Here is a 21,220-nt window from a genome sequence, read left to right as displayed (position 1 = left end):
CTAAATCTTTGAAAAAAGTTATGCTTTGATTTCAAAAATTTTTGCATCAAAATAACCTATTTTTAAAAGATTTATCTGAAAGTCAGAGTGATGGAGAGAGAGGGCAAGCCAGTCAGAGACCAAGATCTTCTATTTGCTGTTTCATTCCTTGTGGTAGCCAGGTATACGGCAGGCAGAAGCCAGGAACTCCATCTTGGTTTCCCATATGGGTGGGAGGGACCCAAATATTTGAGTCATCTTCCACTGCCATCCCATGCACTGTAGCAGGGAGTTTGATGGTAATCAGAGTAGCCATTATGCAAGCTAGCACTCTGACATGGGACGCCTGCGCCACAGGCAGCAGCCTAATCTCAAGGAAGGCCCCCACCAAAATAATCTGTGGTGTTTGTTTTTTTTTTAAATTTTTTGACAGGCATAGTTTACAGTGAGAGAGTGAGAGAGTGAGAGAGAGAGAAAGGTCTTCCTTTTCCGTTGGTTCACCCTCCAATGGCCGCTGCGGCTGGCGCACCGCGCTGATCTGAAGCTGGGAGCCAGGTGCTTCTCCTGGTCTCCCATGCGGGTGCAGGGTCCAAGCACTTGGGCCATCCTCCACTGCCTTCCCAGGCCACAGCAGAGAGCTGGACTAGAAGAAGAGGAACCGGGACTAGAATCTGTGTTTTTTAAAACATTTACTTATGTATCTGAAAGCCAGACTTACAGAGAGAGGAGAGGCAGAGGGACAGACAGAGAGAGATCTTTTATCTGCTGGTTCACTCCCCAAATGGCTGCAATGGCCAGAGCTAGGCCAAGCCGAAGCCTGGAACCAGGAGCTTCATCTGGGTGTCCAATTGGGTGCAGGGATCCAAGGACTTAAATTTTCTTCCTCTGCCTTCCCAGGTGCATTAGCAGGAAACCAGATCAGAAATAGAATATCCAGGACTCAAATTCGTACTCATATGGGATACTGGCATTGCAGGTGGCAGTTTAACCCGCTGTGCCATAATGCCAGTTCCAGGGCAAAGAAAAATTGACTTCAGTGACTGATGATTGTTGAGGTAAAGGAGTGAGTGACAAGTCAAGGAAGACTCCAAGGTGGTGCAGGCACCTAAACAGATCACAAAGCCACTGGGGAAAGACAGGGAATAGAAAAGGAGGCTTGCCTTCATCAACTCCATGTGAGGATGCTGACAGCCCAGAAAGCAGCCTCTCTGAGCATTTTTTCTGCAACCACAGTCAATGCTAATCTTGTTCAGGAAAGACCATGGACACACAGTCCTTTTGGCTGCATGCTCACATAAATATACAAGTGATAAGGATCCTCTAGAAACTGGAAGGGGACTCCCAGTCCTAGAAAAAAACAGGGTAAGTGAAACATCAATAGATCCTCCAAGGACCTGACACGATGTGAGAAATGCTAACCCTAGTCTTTTTTTTTAAAAGATTATTTATTTATTTATTTATTTGACAGGTAGAATTAGACAGTGAGAGAGACAGAGAGAAAGGTCTTCCTTCTATTGGTTCACCCCTCAAATGGCCGCTACGGACGGAGCTGCACCAATCCGAAGCCAGGAGCCAGGTGCTTCTTCTTGGTTTCCCATGTGGGTGCAGGGGCCCAAGCACTGGGCCATCCTCCACTGCCTTTCCCAGGCCACAGCAGAGAGCTGGACTGGAAGAAGAGCAACCAGGACTAGAATTGGCGCCCACATGGGATGCTGGCGCCGCAGGCAGAGGATTAACCAAGTGAGCCATGGCGCCAGCCCCTAACCCTATTCTAAGAGTCAACAGGAACTACCACTCTTGGAAACCCAAGCAAGCACTCACGGGAAGCCCAGCTCCATGGTATTTTTACTTGCTAGCTGTTTGGTTTCGGTTTCGTTTTGGGAAGAGTCTTTTGATTTTTAGGACTGTTTTCTAAGCCTCCCTACCTCTCCCTCATGCAAGCATTTCTAAGAGGTATTTCAATCTCTCCTCCTCTTGTAAGTCTTGATTTCTGTCACTCTGTACTTGGCTATCCCTGGGTTACCCTCCTGGTGGGGCTTCAAGCTAAGAGAACAAGGCCAGAAGAATAAGATGCATCATTCCTCCTGACACCATCCATCTCTCAGAACAGAGAATTCCCCAAACCCTCTTAAAGCAGCACAGCACAACTGGGCTCCAAAGTTCTTTTAATGTGTCCCTTTAACCCCCATAAACCTGCCCTAGACATCTAGACAACCAGTGCCCCTCAACTGCTCTATGTTCTTGTACGTAGTCTGTCTTTGGCATCTGATGTTCCCTCAACTTAAAAATGCTCTCACGGGCTGGTGCAGTGGTGTGGCGAGTAAAGCCACAGCCTGCAGTGCCAGCATCCCATATAGGGACTGGTTCAAGTCCCAGCTGCTTCTCTTCCAATCCAGTTCTCTGCTATGGCCTGGGAAAGAAGTGGAAGATGGCCCAAGTGCTTGGGTCCCTGCATCCACATGGGAGACCTAGAAGAAACTCCTGGCTCCTGGCTTTGGATTGGCCCAGTTCCAGCCACTGCAGCTATTTGAGGACTGAAACAGCAGATAGAAGCATGCGCTCTCTCTCTCTCTCTCTCTCTCTCTGCCTCTCTATAACTGCCTTTCAAATAAATAAATGAATCTTTGCCCTCCCTCTCTCTGACATAAAGTCCACTCACTGTGCAGGGCACCTCTTCAACATCACTGCAGAGCGCCTTTATCCATCACTGCCCCACCACCACAGCTGTGTGTGCTTCCACAGCATCTACCTGTGCCTTGGCCACAGTATTTCTTTTGTTGGCATCCTTTATAAACAATTGTACTTTACGCCTGTTTTCCACTAGACTAAGTTCTATTTTCTAAGAATTTATTTATTTGAGGGGTCAGCACTGTGGCATAGCAGGTAAAGCCACGGCCTGTGGTGCCAGCATCCCATATGGGTGTTGGTTCGAGTCCCAGCTGCTCCATTTCCAATCCAGCTCCCTGCTGGTGGCCTGGAAAAGCATCAAGGGATGGTCCAAATCCATGGGCCACTGCACCCACATGGGAGATCCACAAGAAGCTCCAAGCTCCTGGCTTCAGATTTGCCCAACTCTCTCTCTCTCTCTGCCTCTGCCTCTCTATAACTCCACCTCTCAAATAAATAAATAAATCTTTTTAAAAATTTATTTATTTGAAAGGCAGAGAGATAGAGACAGACACAGAGAGATCCCATCTGCTGCTTCACATCCCAAATGCCCACAGTGGCAAAGGCTGGGCTGTGCCTGACCAGGCTAGGTGCCAGGTATTTAACCCAGGTTTCTCACATGCGTGACAGAACCCAACTGCTTGAGCCATCACTGTTGCCCCATAGTGTAATACTAGCAGGAAGAAGACAGACTAAGTTTCTTAAAGGTACAGACCATGTCATAGCCTTCGCTCCGATGTCCATGGCCCTGAACGCACAGTAGGTCCTTGATAAGACTTTGATGATTGAAATCATAAAGTTCTGACTTATTGCACTGAAGTCTGTAGATCAACAGAAGCACAGGGAGAGAACAAGCACAGATCGGAGGCAGACAGCCTCCCTCCCACACTTGACTGGTGATGGCCCACACCACTCCTTAGCGAATTCAAACCAACCTCAGCAAAAAAGACTCAGCAGGCACAATTTGGAAACTTTAAAGAACTACGTGTAGCTTCAAGGTTCTCTAAGTTGCTATTAGTCAGGTATTGACCTTGGGATGTGGTCACAGGGATTATATATTTTATTTTGCCATCCACTCCCTCCAACACTCTGATACCTCTAGCTATATAGGCAATAAAGAGTCTTTCATACAGGCTGAATATTATCTTTGAGCTCCTTTGGGAACAGCCTAGCCTTCTCTTAACCCTGCCACCTTGCCAGTGAGTAAGTCTACGGTGCTGCCTCTGCAGTACTCCCCTCTTGGGAAAGTTGTTTTCTCCTCCATAGGCCCACTTTCCCCACCCTGTACCCTCTCCCTAACTTTTACCATTAAAACAGGAAGGCAGTGTCTCTCCTTAGCCTTTGACTAAAAAGCAGGACACATTTGAAAGAACTAACAGGTAGAGGGGCTGGTGCTGTGGTGCAGCGGGTTAACGCCCTGGACTGAAGTGCCCGCATCCCATATGGGCACTGGTTCGAGACCCGGCTACTCTCAGTTCGAGACCGGGCTGCTCCACTTCCAATCCAGCTCTCTGCTGTGGTCTGGGCCCCTGTGCCCTAGTGGGAGACCTGGAGGAAACTCCTGGCTTCTGGCTTCGGATGGGCGCATCTCTGGGTGTTGCAGCCAATTGGGCAGTGAACCAGTGGATGGAAGATCTCTCTCTCTCTCTCTGCCTCTCCTCTCTCTGTGTAACTCTGAATTTCAAATAAATAAATAAATCTTAAAAAAAAAAAAAAGAACTAACAGGTAGAACTACTAAGGGTTCTGACAGTTGAAGCTTCCTCTGTGATCCTAAAAGCACCACTCACATTTAATATAAAAGTTTGCCATTCTAATTCATAATTAACTATCATACAGGTCTTATCTCCTAAACTAGACTGTGAGCCACTCGAAAACTATCCCCAGTTCCCAGCAAAGTACCTAGGACGTAGTGTGCACTCGATAAACTATTTGCTTCAAAAAAATCATCATGTAAAACAAGCTGCTACCCTAGGCCCCCCAGCCAAATTCAGTGACAATGTGAGTTCAGGAGAAGGAACGTTTCAGAAGCAATCAAAACCAAAACGCCTTTATATAGTCAGCCTGTGATGCACAGGCTCAGCTGAAGGCAGTCTCAAACAAGGGTCCTTTTGACAGGGCAGTCATTCCCCACGTTCCTCAGATACTCACTATGGTCAAAGTAGTAAACTTAGTTCTCCAGAATTTACCTTCCCAAGATCTGGCAGTTCAAAAAATACATTCCCCAGCCCCCACTTCAACGACTCTCCTATATCCTTCTGACCTTTAATACTGCGTAACGTTAGATGAAAAATTGATTTTTTTTGGCTATTTATTTCACAGCTGAAGAAAAAATATACTGTGTAAGGTGTTAAATATTTTTACATGCAACAAACCTGGCAAGCCTCTAACCTGTATGCACACTTTAGAGTGCAGAGGTAAATGTCAGTGCTGTAATTTGTTACAGGTTTCTGATGACCAGCAATGAAAATGACCACAGGTTCTCACAATTCAAACCACTTTTACGTAAATGTGAACTTTCCTAAAACAGCCAAAGGAGAGAACTTTCCATCTAAGCTCACAGAGTCTCTTAGAGATACTGATAGCATTGTTCACTGGGTTAGGTGCTCTTTGAAAAAAAAAAAAAAAAAACTTACAAATATTAGTTTATTTCTGGGCCTATGCTTTGACCTTTAATAAAAATGTCCTTCAAGACACCAGTTATTAAAAATGAAAGGAACAATTTTTAATGCCTGAACAACTGCCATTTCATATAATCAGCCCTGCAGAAGGCTATACCTTACAAGTCAGCAGTGTTAGAAAAAAAAGAAAAAAAAAAAAAGTGGTGACCTCACTTACCAGACATGGAGTAGCGTTATAAGAAACCATGAGTTGAATGTATCTGGCATCTGACACCCTAGAAAATAACAATAAAATGTAAATGTGTGATGGTTCAGGGAGGCATGCTGACTGTATTTTAAATGTTAGTAGGAATTCCTACTAACATTCGTTCCACTGTTTTCTCACTTTTCATAACACGGCCTAGATGGTCTCTGTGGTTTCTTCCAACTTCTGTGTGATTCTACAGTACCTTCCCTTGCTGGGCTTGAATTCCAAAGAGCCAAGCAAATGCCACCTGGCCTGCCCCCTCTGAACATCAGCTTTTTTCACTTGAGCTCCAGTGTCTCCTTTTTCCCGTCTTCTTTCTACAAGGTTTCCAGTGTGCTATGGACATGAGTATGCAGAATGATTTGCCCAAAAAGATAATAATTAGGAGAAAAAACTGGGGACTGAGGAAGCCAAGGCAAAATGAGAAAGCAGACCTTATCTAATCAAAGGCCAGTAGTCACCCCTTCCTTGGTTTCAGATCCCGCATGTCCATGCTCAGACATCCACCTCTCAATTCTCAGATCTCTAAGAAACGCCTCTGGGCAGATGAGGGGTGCCTCACTGAATATGATCTCCTTATTACACCATAGCAGAAAAGCTGAAGCAGGAGAATGAAGAGAAACAAGAAAACTCTGTCCTTTGGAGCAATGAATAAAGAAAAGAAGTAGTTAGGTCCACAGTTGTTATGAAGCAGGTTAAACTACGTTAGTCATACCAGCATCCCGTATCTGAGTGCCAGTTCAAGTACTGGCTACTCTTATAAGGATCCAGCTTCCTACTAATGCATCTCGGAAGGCGGCAGAATATGGCCCCAATACTTGAGGCTTTGTCATCCATGTAGAAGACCAGGATGGAATTCCTGGCTCATGGCTTCAACTTGGCCCAGCCCTGGCTGACGCAGCCATTTCAGGAGCGAACCAATTCACAGAAGAATAGAAGATCTCTCTCTCTCTGTCACTTTTAAATACATAAATTTTTTGGGAAAAAAAAAAAGGAGTAGTATCCTCTGCTTTCAGTAGCCAGTGAAGTATACAAAGCACTAAATGATAACAAATAGGAAGATAAAACACAGGGCAGGATCACGTGAGGTGCACTCTCAGTGCCAAGAATAAGACAGACCTATAATTCACGGTGAGTTTACTATGTGCCAGTCAGAATAGGTGCTTCACATGCAATAGCTCAGTGAATCTCCCCAACAATCCTGCCAGGTGCGTATAGGTAAGAAAACTGATTTTTAGAGAAATGAAGCAATTGCCCAAGGCCACAAACTTATGAAACAAAATAGCTCTGATCAAATTCATATCTGCTTGACCCCAGACACTGTGTTCCTAATTGTCATTCTGGGGGCCGGCGCTGTGGCTCACTCACTTGGTTAATCCTCAGCCTACGGCGGTGCCGGCATCCCATATGGGTGCCGGGTTCTAGTCCTGGCTGCTCCTCTTCCAGTCCATCTCTCTGCTGCGGCCCGGGAAGGCAGTGGAAGATGGCCCAGGTGCTTGGGCACCTGCACCTGCATGGGAGACCAGGAAGACGCACCTGGCTCCTGGCTACGGATCAGTGCAGCGCCGGCCATAGCGGCCATTTGGGGGATGAACTAACGGAAGGAAGACCTTTCTCTCTGTCTCTCTCTTTTTCACTGTCTATAACTCTACCTGTCAAAAAAATTAATTAATTAATTTAAAAATTGTCATTCTGTCCTCCTAATACTAAAACTGTCAGAAACCAGCACTCTCTGAGGACCCATACTACATGTCAGGTTCACTGCTGGTCATGTCAATGATCTAACTTGACCCTTACTTTAACCCCAGAGGGAAGCACTAGGAATCCTCATTGTAAAGACGAGAAAACAGCCTCAAAAACGCTAAGTAACTTGAGGGCAGTCCTATTAACAAGCTAGTGGCAGGCTGGGGTTTGAATCCATGTCTGTCACAAAGTGATACCAAAATACTCGGTGAGCTTACTGGGAGTGCCCAGCAGCTGTCAAGTGGACTTCCTCTCAGAGCTTAGCAGGAGGGAGGCAAAGGCTGGCTTGGCCAGCCATACAGCTATTAAGACACATGCCATCTGAGAGTGGGCCAGCCGCCCTCCACCTAGAACAAGAATAGCCCTGAGAAACTCTCAAGCCTGGATCTGAAGCTGGGTCTTTTTTTGGATGCTAGAACAAAACATTAAGAAGAAAAGTTTTCTTGGAAGTCTGTCTTTCAATCTGGAAAATGAAATTTGGCCGCCTGCAAAGGACAATCTGTTCAACTGCTACCTCTACATCAAAGCTTCTCGGCAGCCTCCAGGAGCCTTTCCAGTTTTCTCAGAGAGGGAATCAGTTCTTGGGCTGGAAAGCACAGGCAGGCAGGCCGGCCAACAGCTGGACTCAGGTCACCATTTTCCCTTCGAGGGGTCAGCTCAGGGCTGAGGATGAGAAAAGGGCTGGCACATGATTTGAGTCCCTCTACCTACTGGAGTCAGAATAGAAACCCACAGGGTAAAACCCTAAAAAATAAGGCCAATGAATGTTGACTGTCAGCAATGCAAAACTAGAGCAGATTCTTTAGCTCAATGAAACCTGTTTCCACACTTCAAAGTCAAAATCTGCAATATGCCTTTGTTTTGATTACACTCTTCCTCCAATGTACACACAGTGCATTTTTTCTGAGGCTAGCCACTTTCTTCTTTGACACCAGGTTGGATAAAATTAAATAATTCATCACTGTTTTGAGTAGCAGAATTAGCACACTTGTTCATTAATGTGGGCTCAGTCTGCCTCATCCAAAATCCTGACCCTACGTCGTAGTCACTACATGACTCAGGAAAGGTACTTGGTCTCGCAGGGCTTGGTTTTCTTCTCTTTATAAACATAGGGAGGACAAGATAATCTACCTTATAAGATTTTTGTGAGGGTTAACTTAAGGCTATAAAATATTTAGCAAAATGGCTAGTAGTCAAAAAGTAACTCAACAAATATTTGCTAGTGTTTTTACTCATTGAATTATTTAAATATTAGAGTTTAAAATACTTGAAACACCTCACTCATTATTTGATTCTGTCAATCACTGACTCAGAACTTGCTAAGAACTCTTGCCTCTGAAGTAATCGGTCTCATGGGTTAAAAGCAAGTAGTTCGCATACAGCAGTGTGGAATTAAATGCAAGCCTTACTGATTGGCCATCTCTGTTCCACAGTGCTTTTCATAGCAGAACTGCTCTAGAAAAGACCAATCAGTAAACCACTGCATACTCGGATGGTGTGCTCATCAATGACAACAAGGGACAGCATTAGAACATCACAGAAACAACAGCTGGCTGCTAAGACATCTCACCACTCAGAATCCCCAAATCCAGCTCTCTGAAGCTAAACCTTTTGAACACCAAGGCTCTGAGATGGTAGAGTCTATAACTTTGGCATTTTATGGGAGCCTATTCAAGAGGGTGCTGTGTGTACGTTTTATTCACCAACATACCATGGTGAACAACTCATTCTTATACAATCTTCAAGAAGGTGCACCAGCCTCTCTTTTGGGAGAAGGGAGAGTGTGGAGGTTAACAACTTCCAGCTGCCTGAAGTGCTCTACTCTTTTAAAAAGTTACTGAACCCTCAGGACAGTCAAGCTCCAGGGTAGGTGTTTGGCACAGCAGTTAAGATGCTGCTTGGGACACTTGCATCTCATTATCAGAATCAGCTTCCTTTTAATGTACACCCTGGGAAGTAGCAGATAATGGCTCAAGTACTTGGGTCCCCACCATGCATGTGGAAGACCCAGATGGAGTTCCAGGCTACTGACTTTGGCCTCGCCCAGTCCATGCTGTTGCAGACATTTGGGGGAGTTAACCAGCATACAGAAGTTCTCCTTATCCATCCGTCTCTCTCACTCTTTCAGTTTCTCTGCCTTTAAAATAAATTTAAAAAATAAAATAAAATTCGAGATCGGCACTGTGGCATAGTGGGTAAAGCCGCTGACTGCAGCACTGGCATCCCATATGAGCACTGGTTCAAGCCCTAGCTGCTCTTCTTCCGATCCAGCTCCCTGCTGATGCACCTGGGCAAGCAGTGGAAGATGGCCCAAGTCCCTGGGCCCCTGCACTCACATGGGAGACCTGGAAGAAACTCCTAGCTCCTGACTCCTTGGCTTCCAGCCAGACTCCAGCTCTGGCTGTTGCCGCCATTTGGGGAGTGAACCAGCGGATGAAAGTTCTCTCTGTCTCTCCCTCTCTCTGTAACTCTTTCAAATAAATACATAGACCTTTAAAATAATAATAATCACAAAATTGTAAAATAAAATTCAAGAACTATGTGACCAATAGCATTTATAATCTTGGGAAGCAATATACAAGAGGTTTTCAAAACATTCATGAAAAACACCTATTATAAAACAATTATGCATGATTTATTTTTATTTTGTATCCAAATAATCTTCATTCCCTTTTCCCTAAACTTTTTGAGGTACCCCTGTACATTTTCTTCTCTTATTCCAAACTTTCTTTAGAATTTGAGCCACAAGAAAGTCAGAATCAGTATATTTTTCATCATCTGTCTTCAGGTGCTACTTTCTAGACTGCTTCTTTTTATTCACTAGTCATTGTCTGGAACCAATTCAGTTTGATTTTAAAACTTAACCAGCCCACAAATGACAAAAACAGGCCATACTGAAGCATAATTCAAATGAACATGCTAAAGGTTTTCAAAGGCAATTCTAAAACTGAGTCACAGAAAACATACAGATACCGAGTTACAGTGCTTCACTGACTCATACCATGGAAATGACAATATATTCATTTTACACGCTAAAAACAAAGAAGTGGGGGGACAGTGAGGACTGTTGTACTAGTTAGTGATTTGTTCTTAAATTTGGGCATTGGTAATGAGTGTGACCAGATGACAAAAATGCATTTATCTGTATACATATGTGTATTTCTTGGTATGCATACTGTATTTCAATAAAATGTTTAAAAAAATATGAAAAGTAGTGTCACTGAAAAATTCTCTGCCTCCTCAGCTAACTACTTTGAAGGACAAAGCCAGAACAAAGTTTAGTGAAGTATACAGGTTATAGTATGTATCGACATTAGTCTTTAGTCTGCAAAACTAGTACAGCATTTCACAGAAGTACTTCTTATTTAAGTGCAACAAAATGCAAAAATACTAAGATGGATTATGGGAAAGGCACTGTAGCATAGCAGCTTAAACCACCACTTGAGACACCTGTTAGAGCACCACCTGAAGTCCCGTTTCCTCTGCTTCCGAGCCAGATTCTGGAAAATGCACCTGAAAAGGCAGTGAAGACAGCCCAAGTACTTGGGTTCCTGCCAACCACGTGGGAGACCCAGATGGAGTTCCTGGCTCCTGGCTTCAGCCTGGCCCAGCCCTGGTTGTTCTGGGCACTTGGAAAGTAAACCAATAGATGAAGATCTTTCTCTCTCTGTGTTATTCTTTAAAATAAATAAATACATCTTTTAAAAAAGAGGGATTACATTTCTAAACTGCAAACACATTCATTCATAGGCAACATGTCATAGTGGAAAAATCCCTGGATTTTAAGCCAAGCAACAAAGGCTCAAATCTTGGCTAAGCAATCATAGGACAGTCACTTGGCCCCTTAAGCCTCAACTGCTTCTGAAAACAAAGCAAGCAAAAATAAAAACAATAATTTAACCCCTATCTCACAAGGTTTTATAACTCCTACATGAGATAAAGGTAAAGCATAACATGTAAAAGTGATCACATAGAATATAACAATTACAATTCTTAAAAATTTTCCCAAGTTTAATAAGGAATTTATAACAGGCTATAAACTGAAACATAATACATTGATTTAAACAAGATAATATTTGATTCTATATTAATACTAAACAATCTTCAATAATAAAGGATTGGTCAAGACATAGATAGCTAGTAAGTATCCTCTCAAACTAATCATAATGAATTTGACTTACTGAATCAAATATTAAATATTAAATCTGAGGATAAGATTTTCTTAATATTTTATAAAAATACTTAAGCAAATGGATTAAAGAAAACACTTTAAAAAACTAGCTTTTCAGGGCCAGTGCTGAGGCTTAGCAGGTTGGGCTGCTGCCTGCAGTGCTGGCATCCCATATGGGCACCGGTTCAAGTCCCAGCTGCTCCTTCTCCAATTCAGCTCTCTGCTATGGCCTGGGAAAGCAGTAGAAGATGGCCCAAGTCCTTGGGCCCCTGCACACACGTGGGAGACCTGGAAGAAGCTCCTGGCTACTGGCTTCAGACCAGCTCAGCTCTGGCCATTGCAGCCCTCTGGGGAGTGAACCAGTGGATGGAAGACCTTTCTCTCTCCCTCTCCCTCTCTCTCTGCAACTCTACCTGTCAAATAAATAAGTAAAATCTTTTTTTAAAAAAAGAAAGAAACTCAGTGTCAAAATAGTAAATAAGGGGTCAATGCTGTTGCATAGTGAGCAGAGCCACCAACTGCAATGCCAGCATCCCATAAAGCGCCGCCAAAAAGAAACAAACTCAGTGTCAAAATAGTAAATAAGGGGTCAATGCTGTTGCATAGTGAGCAGAGCCACCAACTGCAATGCCAGCATCCCGTAAAGCGCCGCCAGTTTGAGATCCGGCTGTTCCACTTCTGATCCAGCTCCTTGCTAATGTGCCTAGGAAAGCAGAAGATGGCTCAAGTGCTTGGGCCCCTGCACCCAAGTGGAAGACCCAGAAGAAGCTCTTGGCTCCTGGCTTCAGACCAGCCCAGCTCTGGCCATTGTAGCCATATGTTGAGTGAACTACAGGATTAAAGATCTCCCTCTCCCTCTCTGTCTTTAAAATAAATAAATCTTTTTTTAAAATGGTACATAAAACATACAGAATGTAAAATAGCACACAATTACAGCCGGCGCCGCGGCTCACTAGGCTAATCCTCCGCCTAGCGGCGCCGGCACACCGGGTTCTAGTCCCGGTCGGGGCGCCAGATTCTGTCCCGGTTGCCCCTCTTCCAGGCCAGCCCTCTGCTGTGGCCAGGGAGTGCAGTGGAGGATGGCCCAGGTGCTTGGGCCCTGCACCCCATGGGAGACCAGGAAAAGCACCTGGCTCCTGGCTCCTGCCATCGGATCAGCGCGGTGCGCCGGCCGCAGCGCGCCGGCCGCGGCGGCCATTGGAGGGTGAACCAACGGCAAAGGAAGACCTTTCTCTCTGTCTCTCTCTCTCACTGTCCACTCTGCCTGTCAAAAAAAAAAAAAAAAAAAAAAAAAAAAAAAAAAGCACACAATTACTATGGTCACTCCTATATGAGAAGACGCATTTATGGACAAAGGGGATGATAATGTTAAAAAGCATCACACAAATTTTAAGGCTTTTTATAAATTTGTTAACATGTTTTCATTACAGGGTTCTTTCTTTCTTTTCTTTTCTTTTTTTTTTTTTTTTTTTGTTTTTACAGGCAAAGTGGACAGTGAGAGAGAGAGAGACAGAGAGAAAGGTCTTCCTTTGCTGTTGGTTCACCCTCCAATGGCCGCTGCGGCTAGCGCGCTGCGGCCAGCGCACCGCACTGATCCAAAGCCAGGAGCCAGGTGCTTTTCCTGGTCTCCCATGCAGGTGCAGGGCCCAAGCACTTGGGCCATCCTCCACTGCACTCCCGGGCCACAGCAGAGAGCTGGCCTGGAAGAGGGGCAACCGGGACAGAATCCAGCGCCCCGACCAGGACTAGAACCCAGTGTGCCGGCGCCACAAGGCGGAGGATTAGCCTATTAAGCCACGGCGCCGGCCCATTATAGGGTTCTTTTTGTCTTTTTTTATTCTACTGAAAGAGACAAAAAGCTAGAGTTATACATTTTGTGCAGAAAAGTATGTTTACTAGTGATTGAAAAATATATACCCTATTAAAATCACCATAAAAATCAAAGTACATTCATTTTCCTTTTGAGAACCATCAAATAGTAACTTACTTAGAAAGAACTCCTCGAAGTCAGTTTTCTCCACACAACTAGTGTACATGCGCAGGGCTGCAATCTTAATCTTCTAGACAAAGAGAATGAAAACAAACTCAAGACATGACCAAGTAGATGTTCTACTGCTATCAGACACGCATCACAGATCTGACATTTCTTTAACTATAAAGAAGGGTCCAAATCTGTCCCCAGGACATTTGAAACAACAAACATTTTTTTCTTCCTTTTCTTAAAGCTAGCAATTCATACAGACTTCATACAATGTTCACATTTTAGAATTTGAGCACAAAAGTGTCAGGAAGGTTTTTCCAGGGGTTGATGTTATACATCAGAGGATTAAGCTGTCGGTTGAAATGCCAGCATTCCATATTGGAGCACAGGCTGGAGTCTCAGCTGCTCTGCTTCCTGCTAATGGACTTGGGATGGGAGCTGAAGATGGCCCAAGTATTTGGATCTCTGCCACCCATGTGGGAGACCCAGATGGAGTAGGGTCCTGGCTTCTGCCTGGCAGTGACCCAGCTGTTGCAGCCATTTAAGTGAACCAGCAGACAGAAGATGGATCAACTGACCAATTGCTTTTTCTCTCTATCTCTGAAGTTCTGCCTTTCAAATAAATGAATCTTAAAAAAAATAAAGAAGGGCCAGGCATCGTGGCATAATGGGTTAAGCCAACACCTGCGATGCTGGCAAACCATATTGAAGCCTGGCTGCTCCAATTCTGATCCAACTTCCTGCTAACATGCCAAGGAAGGGCAGCAGAAGATGGCCCAAGTGCTTGGGAAACTTGAATACAGTTCAGGCTTCTGCTTCAGCCCAGCCCAGCCCAGTCCTGGTCATTGCGGCCACTGGGGAGTGAACTAGTGGATGGAAGATCTCTCTCCGTCTCACCTTCCATCATTCTGTCTTTCAAATAAATAAAATGGAGTCTTTATTAAAAAGATATTTTAATAAAATTTACTTATTTAATAAAAGATATTCCAGTGTTTAAATTAAATCTTTTCCTTAACTCAAACTAATTTTTTTAAAGATTTATTTATTTGTTTGAAGGTCAGAGTTACAGAGAGAGAGGAGAGGCAGAGAGAGAGAAAGAGAAAGAAAGAGAGACAGAGAGAGAGGTCTTCCATCTGCTGGTTCACTCCCCAGACAGCAGTATCAGCCGGAGCTGTGCCGATCTGAAACCAGGAGCCATCGGTCAGAGCTGTGCCAATCCAAAGCCAGGAGCCTCTTACGGGTCTCCCACATGGGTGCAGGGGCCCAAGGACTTGGGTCATCTTCTACTGCTTTCCCAGGCCACAGCAGAAGGCTGGATCGGAAGTGGAACAGCCGGGACCCGATCTGGCAGCCATATGGGATGCTGGCACTGCAGGCAGTGGCTTTTCCCGTTACGCCACAGCGCCAGCCCCTCAAACTCATTTCACCACATTTGAGCCTTTATGCCACTGTCCAGCATTATCCATGTTAACTCTTTATAATCGAAAAGCCTTCATATTAACAAAGATTAGCCATTAGTCCAACCAAAATCAAACAAAAACCCTCAAGCCTTTATTCCTTCCTCAGAGATACCACTATCTATTTTATGTCTTTCTACTGGAAAAGGGGGATGCAAGAGGACCTTTTTTCCTATATTATTTTTAGTTCAATAATTTGTTGATTAAAAGAACACTGGGTATATAAATAAAAGTTTCTAATGAATGTAGAATATGAAAAGATCAAACTTTCACTATTCTTAAAAGCATGAAGAATTTTCTTAAGATTTTGATATGAATTGTGGTTTTAATTTATTCACTGAGTAGTGAACTTAATATTTGTATATCTTAGTGTATGTAAAGTATGCCTTAACATACAGGGGGCAGTGCTGTAGGTTAAGCCTTTACCTGCAGTGCCAGCATCCCAAATGGGCGCCAGTTCAGGTCTCTGCTGCTCCATTTCTGATGCAGCTCCTTGCCTGGAAAAGCAGTGGAAGACGGCCCAAGTGCTTAGGCCCCTGTATCCACCTGAGAGACCCAGAAGAAGCTCCTGGCTTCGGAGCAGCCCAGCTCCGGCCATTGTGGCCATTTTGGGAGTGAACCAGCAGATGGAAGACCTCTCTCTGTCTCTACCTCTCTCTCTCTAACTACACCTCTCAAATAAATAAGTGAATATTTAAAAAAAAAAAAAAAAGTTAAATTATAGGTCTAAAGACCAACTTGGTGCTCTGGGAACAGGTATTTCAAGGACTTTGAAACATTTCATTAATGATACAACTAAATAAATCAGCTCATCAATAAAAAAGCTCATTTTTTTTCTTAAAATGACAGAGAAAGTTATAAATACAAATACTGAAATTCACACAGACTAAAAACAAACATTCACAGATCAGAATGGCATAGTAACTGAAGAAAAACCAATGAAGAACTTAGTAGAGCTAACTTTCTAATGTGCATAGTCACCAAAGATAAACTATACCCAATACTATACAATGTTCATACTTTTCTTTTTTTTTTTTTTTTTTTTGGACAGGCAGAGTGGACAGTGAGAGAGAGAGAGAGACAGAGAGAAAGGTCTCCCTTTTCCATTGGTTCACCCCCCAACGGCCACTGCAGCCGGCGCACTGCAGCCTGCGCACCGCACTGATCCAAAGCCAGGAGCCAGGTGCTTCTCCTGGTCTCCCATGGGGTGCAGGGCCCAAGGACCTAGGCCATCCTCCACTGCACTCCCGGGCCACAGCAGAGAGCTGGACTGGAAGAGGAGCAACTGGGACAGAATCTGGCACCCTGACCGGGACTAGAACCCGGTGTGCCGGCGCCACAGGTGGAGGATTAGCCTATTGAGCCGCGGCGCCTGCTCATACTTTTCTTTAAAAGATGTATTTATGGGCTGGTGCTGTGGCATAGTAGCTAAGCCTCTGCTGCAGCACTGACATCCAATACATGTAATTGTTCGTGTTCTCACTGCTCCTTTTCTGATCCAGCTTTCTGCTTAAGGCCTAGGAAAGCAGTAGAAGATGATCCAAGGCCTTGAGCCCCTGCACCTGCATGGGAGACCCAGATAAAGCTTCTGGCTCCTGGCTTCAGATGGGTCCTGCTCTGGCCGTTACAGTCATTTGGGGAGTGAGCTAGCAGATGGAAGACCTTCCTCCCTGCTTCTCCCTCTCTTTATAACTCTACCTCTCAAATAAAGAAAAGAAAAAAAAATTATGCAGAGGCTGGTGCTGTAGTGTAGTAGGTTAAGCATCCTCTTGCAACACCTGAATCCCATATGGATGACGGTTCAAGTCTCAGCTGCTCCTCTTCCAATCCAGCTCCCTGCTGATGGCCTGGGAAAGCAGTAGAAGATGGCCCAAGCACTTGGGCCCCTTCACCTGCATGGGAGACCCCAAAGAAGCTCCTGGCTCCTGGCTTTGGATCATTTCATTTCTTCCTGTTGGGGTCATTTGAGGAGTGAACCAGCAAATGGAAGACTTCTCTCTCTTCTCTCCCTTTCTCTGTCTGTAACTCTGACTCTCAAGTAAATAAATAAATCTTCTTTTAAAAATGATGTATTTAGATGTATTTACTTATTCATTTGAAAGACAGAGTTACAGAGATAGAGGGAGAGACAGACATACCTTCTATCCTCTGATTCACTCCCCAAATGGTCGCAATGGCCGGAGCTAGGCCAGGCCAAAGCCAGGAGCCAGGAGATTCATCCAGGTCTCCTACATGGGTACAAGGGCCCAATCACTTGGGTCATCCTTTGCTGCCCTCCCAAGCACATTAGCAGGGAGCTGGATCAGAAATGGAGCAGCAATTGCTTCTCAGCCTTTTGGCTAAGATCAAGTGTAGAAATGGAGGAGCTGGGACTCAAACCATTATCCATATGAGATGCCAGCATTACAGGTGGTGGCTTAAACCGCTAAGCCACAATGTTGGACCCTGTACATCCTTTTCAATACTCCCTATGGTTAAATCACAGATCTTCCTGATGGGCAGAAATACCCAAAATAAATTAAGGAAGTATTATATCTCTGACTGCAATTAAAACTTTTTCACTTGCTAATATGAAGTCTATCATGTTTTCAAGGTTTTAATCTAATGTTCATGTAAGAGAAAATAGAATATATAATAAATGGAAATAAGATATGCATCTCTAGGGGAGTAAATTAGCACTTAAAACCCACATTTAAACAAAATCCATAGTAAAACACTATAAAACATGAGCAAATTAAATCTAAAAGCAAAGAGGTCAGCATTGTAGCACAGAGTACCACCACCTATGATGCCTTCATCCTATACTGGTGCACTGATTTGAGTCTCTGCTGCTCCAATTCAGATACAGCTCCCTACTAATGCACCTCAGAAAGCAGCAGATGGCCCAAGTGCGTTGGCCCCCTACCCATGTAGAAAACCCAGATGGAGTTCCAGGCTCCTGGCTTTTGCCTAGCCCAGCCCCAGCCATTGCAGCTATTTGGGGAGTGAACCAGTGGATGGAAGATTCATTCTCTCTCTCTCTCTCTCTTTCTCTCTCTCCCCCTTTCTCTCTCTTTCCCCCTCTCTATGCCTCATTGCCTCCCCTCTTTCTCTATTATTCTTTCAAAAATATTAAAAAAGCCTTTAAGAAAAAAAATAAAAGCAAGCAGAAAGAATAAAGAACAAAAATTAATGAAATAGGGGCTGGCGCTGTGGTATAGTGGGTGAAGCTGCCACCTGCAGTGCTGACATCCCACACGGGTGCCAGTTCTAGTCCCGGCTGCTCCTCTTCTGATCCAGCTCTCTGCTACGGCATGGGAAAGCAGTGGAGCATGGCCCAAGTGCTTGGGCCCCTGCACCCATGTGGGAGACCCAGAAGAAGCTCCTGGCTCCTGGCTCCTAGCTTCAGATCAGTGCAGCTCTGGCCATTACAGCCAACTGGGAGTGAACCAGAAAATGGAAGACCTCTCTCTCTCTCTGCCTCTCCTTCTCTCTATAACTCTGACTTTCAAATAAATAAATAAATATTTTTAAAAAATTAATGAAACTGAAAAAAGAAAAACAATACAGAACATCAAAGCAGCCAAATCTACTTATATTTAGTTCTTTAGAAATATTTATGAGACGGGCATTTGGTGGAATGGGTAAGATTTCATTTTGGATGCCCACTTCTCATATCAGAGTGCCTGGGTTCCAGTCCTGCTCTGCTCCCAGTTCTAGCTTCCTCGTAATGCATACCCTGAGAGGCAGGAGGTCACAGCTCAAGTGGTTTATTCCCTCAATCCACATGGGAGACCCAGGCTGAGTTCCCAACTCCTGGTTTTGGCCTGGCCCAGCCCTGGATATTATGGGTGTCTTGGGAGTGAAACCACAGATGGGAGATCTCTATCTCTTTATCCTTTCAAATAAAATAAATATTTTACAATAAATAAATAAAATATCAATAAAATTGACAAACTTGGGGGCAGCGTTGTGGTTTAGCAGGTAAAGCCACCACCCGCAGTTCCAGCATCCCATATGTGTGTCGGTTCGAGCCCTGGCTGCTCCACTTCCGATCCAGCTCTCTGCTATAGCCTGGGAAAGCAGTAGAAGATGGCCTAAGTCTTTGGGCCCTTGCACTGGTATGGGAGACCTGAAGGAAGCTCCTGACTCCTGTCCTCAGATCTGGCCCATCTCCAGCAGTTGCAGCCATTTGGGGAGTAAGTCAGCAGATGGAAGACCTCTCTCATCTCTCTGCCTTTGCCTCTCTAACTCTGCCTTTCAAATAAATAAATAAATCCTTAAAAAATAAAAGAAAAAGAAAACTGACAAACTTTAGCCAGACTGAACAAAGATAAAAACAATAAACACAAAGGAGGAGTAGGTATTTGGTGCAGTGATTAAGACACTACTTGAGACACCCACATCCCATATCAGAGTACTCGGGTTTGTGTCCTGGCCCTGTTCCAGATTTCAGCTCCTCACTAATGTGCACCCTAGGAGGCAACTAGTAATGGCTCAAGTAATTGGGTTCCTGCCATTCTTGTGGGAAACAGGAATTGAGTTCCTGGCTCTTGGCTTCAGCTGGCCTAGCCCCAGCTGTTGTTGCTTTGGGACCTGAACCAGTGGATGACAGCTCTCTGTCTACTTGCCAACCCCTGCCCCCTTTCAAAAGAAAGCTTGTGGAACACAGAATTAAAATATAAGTTTAGGGGCTGGCACTATGGCATAGCAGGTAAAGCAGTCACCTGCAGCACTAGCAATCCCATATGGATACTGGTTCAAGTCCTAGCTGCTGCACTTCTGATACAGCTCCCTTCTAATGCACCTGGGAAACCAGTGGAGAATGACCCAAGCCATGAAACTCCTAGCTCCTTGCTTTGGCCTGGCCCAGCCCTGGCCATGTGGCCATTTGGAAAGTGAACAGAGTATGGAGACATCTCTCTCTCTTTCTGCTTCTCCCTCTCTATAATTCTGATTTTCAAATAAATAAATCTTTAAAAATAAATATAATATGTTTAATCCAAACATAGAATTAAAATACAAGTTTAATAAAAACAGAGGATAGACCGGCGCCGCGGCTCACTAGGCTAATCCTCCGCCTAGCGGCGCCGGCACACCGGGTTCTAGTCCCGGTCGGGGCGCCGGATTCTGTCCCAGTTGCCCCTCTTCCAGGCCAGCCCTCTACTGTGGCCAGGGAGTGCAGTGGAGGATGGCCCAGGTGCTTGGGCCCTGCACCCCATGGGAGACCAGGAAAAGCACCTGGCTCCTGGCTCCTGCCATCGGATCAGCGTGGTGCGCCGGCCGCAGCGCACCGGCCGCGGCGGCCATTGGAGGGTGAACCAACGGCAAAGGAAGACCTTTCTCTCTGTCTCTCTCTCTCACTGTCCACTCTGCCTGTCAAAAAAAATAAAAAATAAAAATAAAAATAAAAACAGAGGATATGTATTATCTCTGTCAGAAATCAGAGAGGGGACATTAGTATACATCCTAAAGACATTAACAGGATAATAAGGAGGTATTATGAACAACTTTAGGTCAATGAATGTGATATCTTAGATGAAATGGACAAATCCCTTCAAAGACACAAACTACCAAAACTCATCAGAATAAATAATACAAATAGTCCTATATTTATTAAAGAAATTAGATTTGTGGTTAAAAACTTTCCAACAAACAAAATTCCTGGCCCAGATGGCATCAATAAAAAATTCTACCAAACATCTAAAGAAATTATATGAAAACTACACAAGTTTTTCCAGAAAACAAAAGAATACCTCCCGGCTCATTCTAGGGTATCAAAACCAAAGACACTAGAAAAAACAAAACTATAGAACCACAGCTTTCATGAACAGAGATGTAAAATTATGTACTGAAGTATTAACAAATCAAATCCATCAATATATTAAATGGATGACAGGTAGGTAGATAGTGGGTTAAGTTGCCACTTAGGATGCCTTCATCCTACATCAAAGTGCTGGTTCAAGTCCCAATGACTCAATTTCCAATGCAGCTTCCAGCTAATGTGCCTGGCAAGGCAGCAGATGGTGGCCCAAGTATTTAGGTTCCTGCCACCTACATAGGAGACCTGGATAAAGTCCTAGTCTCCTAGCTTCAGCAAAGCCCAGCCTCAGCTGAGCATTTGGGGGAGTAGACCAGCAGATAGAAGAGCTCTCTCTCTCTCTCTCTCTCTCTGCTTCTCAAATAAATAAATATATCTTTTTTAAAAAATGACAATATATCACAATAAAATGGGATTTATCCCAGAATGTAAAGTTGATTCAACATCAGCAAATCAATTGCTATCATTCATCATATCGCAGACCATAAAAGAAGCCTGTTTAACTTTGCTAATATCTGCAATTCTGAGAAGTATTTGACCACAGACCACACTGGTC

At 44.3% G+C, this 21,220-nt stretch overlaps 1 protein-coding gene across 15 annotated transcripts in view; it reads right to left on the bottom strand.

Annotated features, from left to right (window-relative positions):
* UQCC1 (ubiquinol-cytochrome c reductase complex assembly factor 1) overlaps positions 1-21,220 on the bottom strand; it is a 135,577-nt gene that overhangs the window by 70,605 nt on the left and 43,752 nt on the right. For 11 of the 15 annotated variants that reach the window (XM_002710826.6, XM_017341660.4, XM_089308056.1 and 8 more), the window contains 2 exons: positions 13,414-13,486; positions 5,483-5,540 (listed from right to left, as the gene is read on the bottom strand). In XM_002710826.6, the coding sequence (XP_002710872.1) occupies positions 5,483-5,540; positions 13,414-13,486 (131 nt within the window). The remainder of the gene's footprint in view (positions 1-5,482; positions 5,541-13,413; positions 13,487-21,220) is intronic. The other 4 variants (XM_089308061.1, XM_089308062.1, XM_089308064.1 and 1 more) reach the window with 1 other exon arrangement.

Source organism: Oryctolagus cuniculus, chromosome 11 (genome assembly GCF_051225735.1).
Source record: "Oryctolagus cuniculus isolate XC-2025 breed Fujian yellow rabbit chromosome 11, ASM5122573v1, whole genome shotgun sequence".
Lineage (NCBI taxonomy): Eukaryota > Metazoa > Chordata > Mammalia > Lagomorpha > Leporidae > Oryctolagus > Oryctolagus cuniculus.
This window is presented reverse-complemented; position numbering and strand designations above follow the sequence as displayed.